This window comes from Buceros rhinoceros, unplaced genomic scaffold, assembly GCF_000710305.1.
Source record: "Buceros rhinoceros silvestris isolate BGI_N320 unplaced genomic scaffold, ASM71030v1 scaffold2469, whole genome shotgun sequence".
Classification (NCBI taxonomy): Eukaryota; Metazoa; Chordata; class Aves; order Bucerotiformes; family Bucerotidae; genus Buceros; species Buceros rhinoceros.
Window position 1 is genome coordinate 1 of NW_010430729.1, and position 9,088 is coordinate 9,088.

Below are 9,088 nucleotides of genomic sequence, written 5' to 3' on the forward strand. Positions count from 1 at the left end.
CTTCCAACCCAAGCCATTCTATGATTCTATGTTCTGCAGCAGCCACCACAAAGCCACAGTCATCAAGCTGCCTCGTGCTTCTCCAGTGTTTTATCCTGTGGCTGTTGCATCTGAATCGGGCTTTAACTGGGTAACACATCTCCCTCCCTTCCAGGTCCCTGCTCTAGCTACCAAGTTACATAGTCTGGCTTGCACTTGCTCTGCTCAAGGGGGTCATCCTTGACCATGTCAAACGAGGCAAAGTTCTCTGAGGAGGAAGCAGAGCTCCACATCCCAACCCAGGTAGATGAGTTTGCATTTGAATCCCAGGCAATTCAGAAAGGAAAATGCCAGTCAGGGTCTTAACCTCTGCAGTCCCCTAAGGCACTGCAAGGGACTCCTGGGGCTAGCATGGCTCCTACCAGGGCCAGCTGCCACTCAGCTAAGCCTTCCTACAGAGCAAGCAAAGAAATGCCACTTATTGGTGCTTTTGCATAAGTAAGCATGGGCTGGGAGGCATTTCCCATCGAATGGCTGTGCCTTGAGCCTTGGGCAGCAGACGAACGGGACTGCGGAGGACCTGCTGCTGGAACAAGAGCATTTCAGTCCCTTCCATGCCCCTGCACGGGTCTGGGACAGAGCAACCTGTCCAAGGTCACTCAGGGACTGTGTACTGATGTGCGCCATTTCTTGCGTCAGCCCTTCCTCCACCCAGGAGGGATTGGGCACATACCCCAGTGCTGACTGGCTTGGGGGCACCAATGCCACCCAGACTGGCTAAGAGTCCCACCTTGGAGATTTCCAAAATTGCCAGGGCAAGATCCGGGAGAGCCTGACCTAGTGTCAGGGAAGTCATCACCAGAGACCTCCAAGGGGCCCAGTTATTCTCGGGTTCAAAAAAAAAGATTTATACTCACGCTGAGAATTTTGTCGATAATTATACTACACATCGTCTTTGCTTGATCTACACCTTCCTTGAGTGGCCGCTCGATAGCTGTGAAACATTTCTCAATATCTTCTCCCAAACCAATGATCTTCTGCACAAATTCCTCTATGCGACTCGTGTTACCACACTGGTACTGAAAACAATGGACAAGAGGGGGGAAAAAACACCGAACGCCACATGTTGGATGCAATGACAACACAACCCTTCCAAGATCACTGCAACCACTGCAGCCAGTCCTGCCGCTGCTCCCCACCACATCCCTCAGTCCATGGACATTGCTCATAAATCCCTAGAAGAAAGCAACCCAGGAGCTGGAGAACAGCCTGGGTTGCTGCTTGCTGGGGAAGCTATAGGAGATGAGTCAAGCTGAGCCAAGGATGGCAGTTTTGGGCAGCAGAGCCTTTCCAGAAACGCACGACACAAGTAGCCTGCCTGAAGGAGAAAATCCTATCTGGAGCCATTACCATTTGCCCAACAAGGGAAAAATCATGGTGTTCTCTGAAGATGTTCTGGACAAACCTGTGTCTCTTGGTTGGACCGGAGACTCTGAATCAGTGAGAAAATGACCAAAGCCTCTGTCACATAATCCTTCAGGATGTCCCTCTTCTGCTCTAGGTAGAACTTCTGGATGTAGTCCCTTAGCTTTGGGATTTCTGCAATGGTGCAAGCAAAGTTGAGTCAGCACAGCGAGAGGGCACCACACCTCGCAAAGACCCCAAGGAAACTCATTCCTCCTGCAGAACATCTGCCTTTCACAATGGGTGGCCTGAGAAGGTTCCTGGGAGGTGCTGAATCTCTAGAAAGGCTTTGGGGATTCAACTGCTGCCACACTAGTTGCCTGGTCTGGTTCAGCCCAAAGCCACATAGGCACAAGCACTGGTCCATCAGCGCACAGGGTGGGGATGTGGGGGCAACCAGGTCTTTGGCTGGTCCCAGAGAACTACACAGGCAACTTTAGGACGGGGTGTTGCATGAGAAAAAAAGCATTGAAAAGACGTTTTGAAGGAAAAGGACCAGATAAACTCTTGGCCAGAGCAGGCTCATGCTGAAGGTCTCACCTTGGTTACAGCAACAGGTCCTACTTTCGAAAGACTGGGGAAAAAAATAGTATTGGTATCAAAAGGTGACAGAATAATTATAGGGCCAGGACTCCAAAACTGAGCAGAGTGAAAGAGAGGAAGAGGCTTTCAAAGGGCGAGAGAACAGGGCAAAAAATCGATGCCAAGCCAGAAGGGGCTTTGCAAAAGCAACGTCAAAGACACTTCACATGGTTTTATTGCAATTCCATTTTAAGCCCAGAAGCAGTGCAAGGTACATGGAGCAGTGAGATGTTAAGAGTGAACCTGGGAACGCTATGGATTCCACGTGCTGACCCATGCAGAGACTGAGGAAACCAAAAGATCTCGCAAGGTTGCCTCTTAAGAAGAACCATCTCGGGGGTGCAAGGCCGGGCTGTGCTCGAGGGATCATCTCTTGCCTCTGCGCTACTTTTCGTCACTAATTTGGAGTGGGGAGGGGCAAAGGACGAGGAAGAGGAAAGGAAATTCCCAGGGACCTCTCCAAACCCGGGCGCTATTCCCACGCTTCCCACAAGGTTAGCTCAGCTCAGCGAGCGTGTGAAGCATCCCTGGGTGCTTCAGGCAGAGAGGAACCCCCAAAGTCACCTGTTTCTTCCTTGCTGAGCTTCTCCTTGTTCCAGTACTCAGTGGCGCTGACCGTGTACACTAGATCATCCTTGTGCAGAACTCTGGAGTCGCTTGGAAGCTGTTTCTGAAAACCACATAGACCAACTGAACTCGCTTACGTCTTCTCTCCAAATCCACCCTAAGGACGTCACGAACCTCTTTGCTTCACACACCTCCTCCAGCACTTCTTTCCTGCTAAAGGTCAGGTTCTTCCCTCCCTAGGTTACTCCTTGCTGCAACCATGTGCAATGCCACAAAGCTTGATCTGCTTCACTACACACAGAAACCATCTTCCTGAATAAAATCCTACAGCACAGTATTTGGGTTCTTTTTTTATTACGCCAGTTCTGAACCAGGCATCATCCCCATCACCAAATTAGTTCCTACAGTTCTCACACAAGCAATGGAGAACTAAACTGGAAGTGACAAGGAAGATAAATTGGACCCAAACGCAGAGCAAAGGGAGGGTTCAGAGTAGTCAGAAGCAGCGAGGTAATGCGCGGGCTTCATGGAGTGTTAAATGTTCTCTTGAATGAATATTGTAATACGGATGCGCCATCGGACACAGATTCATGCCAACCCCCACCCAGGTTCTCCAAACTACTTTACCTTCAGGTTTTTCTTCATCACTTGCATTGTCTTCTGCTTCACATTTTCATTCCTGTCTAGGATGGCATCATGTAAGTTCATCTGTGTCAGGGAAAACACCAGGAATTACTACTGACATTTCCTGACAATGTTGAATAGATCCCTGAGGTTTTCAGACCAAAAGAAATGCCCAGTAGAGTTTCTCTCTAACACAAGGCAAAGAACTGCACAGACTTCATGGTTTCTGCATCAAGTCAACCTACTCTGCTCTGGTCACATCGCATCGTACGGAAAACTATCCAGTTTTATTAAATGACCTGATAGGGACCGAAGTCCGGCAAATACTCACATCTTTTTTCTTTTTTTCCCTGGAAAGAGAAAAACAAAACAGAAATCACCCATATGAACGATTTTAGCAGGCAACAGTCCTCTGCCCCTGTCAGGAGAAGGGAAGAAGGACCATGCTGACACAGTCCAGATGGGACCAGAGCCAGCAGCACCCACCCAGCGGCCCACTCCCCTGCAGCCCTGGACTTCAGCTTGTTTCATTACCACAGGTATTCTCTTAGATTTATCTGGTCAGACTTTGTGACCACCAAGGAGATGTCCCTGCACATGCCCCGCTGGAAAGCCTTCATGCCTTCTTTCAGCAGTATCTCATGGTTTTTCCCTCCAACAATGCGTTCGATGCTGCTGACCACCCAAATGACAGAGCATTTGTTGATGTTCTGCAATGGGAAGAGGAGGAGAAGAAAAACCAGAAAGAGAAGATATAAACCATCAGCAAAGAATAAAAGCCACTTTATTTCCCAGTAACTCTGGCTGAAGAAAGAGGGTGTGCAATCACAGAATGGTTTGGGTTGGAAAGGACCTTAAAAATCATCCAGTTCTAACCCCCTCTGCCATGGGCAGAGACGCCTTCCACTAGACCAGGTTGCTCAAAGCCCCGTCCAGCCCGGCCTTAAACACTGCCAGGGATGTGTGGGGCATTCACAATCTTTCTGGGCAACCCGGGACAGTGTCTTTGCATCATGCCCATCCTCACCTCTTTCCACATTGCATCCCTCTTGCTATTGGAATCACCCATCCCTGGAATATCCACAAAGATGACACCTTCTGGAACCACTTCCATCCTTGGGACAGACACTTCCACATGTTTTATTAGAGGCCAGAGCTTTCCTTTTTCATCTTCTTCGCTTGTACCACTATGGCTGCTCTGGGTCGAGACATACGGGCGCAAGGCTTCAGAAAAGTCTTCTTTCTGGGACACAAAGAAGTAACCCTCCTCAGCAAGGAACCTCTGAGATACCAGAAAACCATGATGTTGTGCCACAGCTGGTTGTGACCACTCAAAGCCCCACGTCCTAGGTGTTGCACCCCATGGTATGAAGAGGGGACACAACTTCCTAGTGTCACCACTGGTGGGACAATCCAAGGAGCCCACACCCTTCTCAACATAATAAAGCCTATGAACAAAGACAGAGAAGAGATGTCACCTCCCATCCCCAGTGGGCAACAGGAGAACTCCCAGGATCCCATGGTTCCCCCTCTCCCTCAGCAATCTGCTGGACACTGCTTCTCTCTCACCCAGGGACAGTGGAGAAGTTTGACTGACAAGATTTGGAGAGGAACCTGCCTATTCTTCCCAGAGAGATGGGCCAACTCCAAAGACTGTCCTCACTTACTGGGGCTGAGATAGAAGCCAATGGCTTAAGACTCTTGACTGTATTTTGCAAGGATGCAAGGTGAGTGGTCACACTGGCCAAGAAATACCCAGGCTACTCACATTCTCTTTCCTGAGGTTGATCACGCCTTTTGCATTCCCAATTTTGCAATTCATCCTACACAGTTCTTCATAACTCTTCGTTTCAGCTCCTTCCCCGTAGATAGCAGTGATCTTTGAAACAGCTTCACTACTTACAGGGTCATCCTCATCATCATCACGCTCTGCAAGTACCACCAGACGCTTCAGCTCATCCTTCCACTCCTGCGGAGACAAAACAGATGCACAGAAGAGGTAATGGCCTGGGTACCTGGAAGGACATTATCTGTGCAAGCTTGCCCTGGGTCAACCAGCTCACAGACACAGCTGAGGGGTCTTGAGCATCCAGGACAGGAGAGCAAGGAGGAAGTTGCATTGCTTCTTCCCACTTTGCACAGCTAAACCAGTGGGAACTAGTGCCAGAGTCCGTCGTTCTCTGGGGAATGCTTTCGCTATCCTCCCCCCACCCCACATCCCTCCCAGAAGGATGCGCTTCTCTCTGGAGAAGTCTGTAGAGAATCTGACTCCTTTCAAGACCAAGATGAGGAATATTATCCCTACCTCAGGTGTGAGAAGGTGAATTTTTGCCTCATAATGTTTGCCGTGGTTTGAGCTGACCTGCACCACGCAGGATGTGCAGGATGTGGTTCCAGACACTGGCAAAAAGTATTGTTTGTCTATGATGCTGTTCAGCAACGTGCTTTTTCCTGCCCCGGTGCTGCCAAACACACCGATGTAAATGGGATCCATCAAACTGTCAGGCTTCAAGCCTGTGAGGTGGTTCCTGAGGAGATGGAGAGAGAAAAGAAAAAAGGACAATTGGAATGACTCAGGTAACTTTGGACATTTCAAAAGCGTGGAGTAAAATTCTGCGTCATACAAAAGAGACTTTGAACAGCCTCTTGTGGGATCCCGAATACCCACTGTGTCCAGCTCGAGGACATATTCCCAGTGGCACACTAGACAGCACATCAACTTCAGCCTCATCACAGCGTTGCGTGAATTGTCACCTTCTAATGGGCACTTCATCCCACCAGGAGAGGGTGTTCCCTGCCCCTGGAGAGGATTTCCATGGCGCTCTGCAAAGCCAGGATCACCTGCACCCATGGCCTCTATGTGTGCCAGAAGCCTCTCCTTGGGTCCAGGGAGGAGAGTGCCATTGCACTGGGATGTCCAGGGATGCTCCAACGGCTAAAGGTGATTCCTGGGCTGCCAAGGAGGGCTTCAGTGTTTGCAGCCACTGACTGAGGGAATAAACCTTCCTTGAAATGGTTTCAAAGCCTTTCTGTTTGGCAAAAACTCTGATCACCCCTTTCTGCAGAAGAATTGAATTATGGCCATTGGGGACAAAACAGCTGACAACTCACTTGAGATATTCGACCCCGTTTCTTGTCTCTGGCAGGCTGGGTTTGGTGAGGAACTGCGACAGCTTCTCTGCAGCCTGATCCAGATTCTCCTTTAGCTCTTTTTGCAACCTCTTGTCTGGAGGGAGGACATGGTTAGAGGGTCAGAGCTGCGTCTACAGCCCTCCCTTCAGGAGGCATCTCCCCAGGGTCAGCAGGTACCATGGCTTTCCCACACTCACAGTCCATCAGAGTCTCTTCCTTCCCATCCTCAGGATTTTGGTCTCTCTTGCATGTTTTTTTCCTGGAAGTTGCTGTTGGTAAACCAGCATCACCACCTTTTCAGATACAAGGAGAGCTCTCATTAGTGTATCGCTTCTCGAGCTCTCTCTAGGAGCTTTGCCAACCACAGAGTGGTTCTAACAAGCCCTGGGAAAGCTTCCAGTGGGCCAACACCCGTGTACGTTCAGCTGCTCCTTCGTGACTGAAATGGATGAGATCAGAGGGAGGATCCATTTCATCTAACCTGAACCATACTGTGAGATACTGGGGATGGTGGGGTTCCCCTGCACCTACTGGAGCCGGTGGGGTTCCAATGTGGCAACTGGAGTGAGTGAGAGTCTTTAACCTCCAGCCACCGGGGCAGGAATGATGTGTGGCCCGAAAACCAGCTCCTTGGGGGGGACCACTGTGAAAGACATGGGGGAGGGGCTCCATGCTAATGGCTGGAGTGGGATCGTGGGTGCCTGGTGCCAGATGCTGGGGAGTTGGGTGTCTGTATCACCCCAATCCCGGTGTCTGCAGCCCCTAATCCCAGAGTCTCTATCCCCCCAGTCCCAGTGTCTCCATATCCCCAGTCCCAGTGTCTCCATCTCCCCAGGCTTGGTGTACGTTGGGTGTGTGCATAGATTCACCAGCAAACTTCCAGCCAGACCAGCCCATGAGCAGGGTGGCCTGGGATCCGGGTAGGGGTATCGGGTGGGTGGGGGGTCCCTGCTGGCACCCAGGCAAACCCACCTGTGTGGGATGCCCATGGGACAGGCGTGTAGGCGCTGTGTGTTTGCAGTGAGCGCTGAGCTGGACCAGCTGGTGAGCTGGGGACTTGGGATTGGGGCAGGGGGACAGAGAGGCTGTAACGGTGCTTGAGGGACCTGCACAGCAGCAGCATCCCTCAGCCAGGGCAGAGACCCTGGGTCCCTGGGCACTGCGTGGGCTCCAGCAGCTGTGCAGGAGGGTGCTGGGCTGGGGCTGCTGGAGGATGCAGCTGCACTCACAGCATTCCTGGACAGGGAGAAGATGCTAACAGTGACTATCTGGGCCTCCTCTCCATCAGGGGGACCTCAAAGGTTCTCCCTCCCATCAATGTTCACGGTGACAGAGGATGAGGTGCAGGATCCCCTTGAACTCACCTCGTTTTCCGAGACTTCGTCCTTCCATCCTAACAGGCTAACACCAAACTGGGTGTCACCTTAAGTGGGTGGTGTCGTGTTACCGTTTACTGGAAACTGAGCTTACACGTAAACAGGATGTGGTGGAACAGGAAGTATTTCAAGATCCTCCTGAAAGGTAGTGAAAAAGTATAAACATGTCCTTCACCACCCTGATTTGAGAACGGCATCACCACGACCTCCCCCACGGTCTCAGCAGGATTTTTATGAAGTCTTATGTTTCTGGCATCTTCACAGGATGCCATAGCTTAACCTTGAAGTGTCCTTAGGAACAGGGTCAGGTCCACCGGTGGGTGTATGATTTAGCAGATGAGTGATAGGAACAGAGCCTTGCTAGAGACATGGAGACCGACAAGAGAGACTCAAGAGCAGATGGAAGATTTATTTTCAGACAGATACTTCCTTGCAACTAGAAAAAACAAGATGGTGGCGGGGCGGGGCGAGGGGGGGGGGGGGGGGTGTGGCCCATGAAACAATTGACTTGACCCAAGGAAGAAAAGGGGAGACATGCTGTAATCAGAAAAAAAAAAAAAAAAGGAGGGGGGGGGGGGGGGGGGGCGGAGGGGGGGGGGGTGGTGTCAGTCTCTTCTCCCCAGGAACAAACGACAGGACAAGAGGAACTGGCCTTGAGCTGCACCAGAGGAGGTTGAGGTGGTCCCTGAGGAACCATTTCTTGCCCGTTGGGGTTGTGCAGGGCTGTCCCAGGCTGCCCAGGGCGGTGGTGGAGTCCCCATCCCTGGAGGGGTTTCCCAGCTGTGTGGAGGTGGCGCTGAGGGACAGGGGTTAGTGGGGACCTGCCAGTGCTGGGGGAACGGGGGGACTCGAGGAGCTTAAGGGTCTTTTCCAACCCAAACAACTCTGTAATTCTATAATTACCACACCCTGGATACGCTGTGACCCAGCAAATCACAGTAGTCCTAGAGCTTACAGATAATTATCACTTTAAAGCCTGACTATTAAAAAAGAAGTAAAAAAGAGTAACATAATGAATATTAGGATTTTATCTGCTCTTTTACACCATGTATCTCTTTTTTTTTTTTAAATGGCATTTTTTCACTTAAAATGCTTCATGTAGAAGCTGTGCTTACTCCAGTGAGACGATTTCGCAGAGAAAAATCATGAAAGAATTTGCAGAGAAAATAGAATAAAAGACTCACCCTTTACAGGAACAAACTGGACAATTGACACAGCACTTTCAGCCCCAGATGCAAGTTACTGTTGATAAATACAGGGTTAACTAATTAATCAGACTAAAATCAGACAAATGACAATCATTCAAATATCAGCTCCACAGAGAGATGGAGCATGACCGCGAAAGAGATCCACCATGAAAGAAA

At 50.3% G+C, this 9,088-nt stretch overlaps 1 protein-coding gene across 1 annotated transcript; it reads right to left on the bottom strand.

Annotated features, from left to right (window-relative positions):
* Positions 1-896: 896 nt before the first annotated feature.
* On the bottom strand, positions 897-6,442 carry NUGGC (nuclear GTPase, germinal center associated; the record flags this gene model as incomplete). The annotated part of the gene is given in 9 exon segments (XM_010143118.1): positions 897-1,058; positions 1,445-1,578; positions 2,590-2,695; positions 3,220-3,300; positions 3,699-3,926; positions 4,244-4,498; positions 4,985-5,185; positions 5,522-5,744; positions 6,328-6,442. Coding segments are annotated over 9 exon segments (1,505 nt in total), but the record flags the coding sequence as incomplete, so codon positions are not given.
* Positions 6,443-9,088: the final 2,646 nt, after the last annotated feature.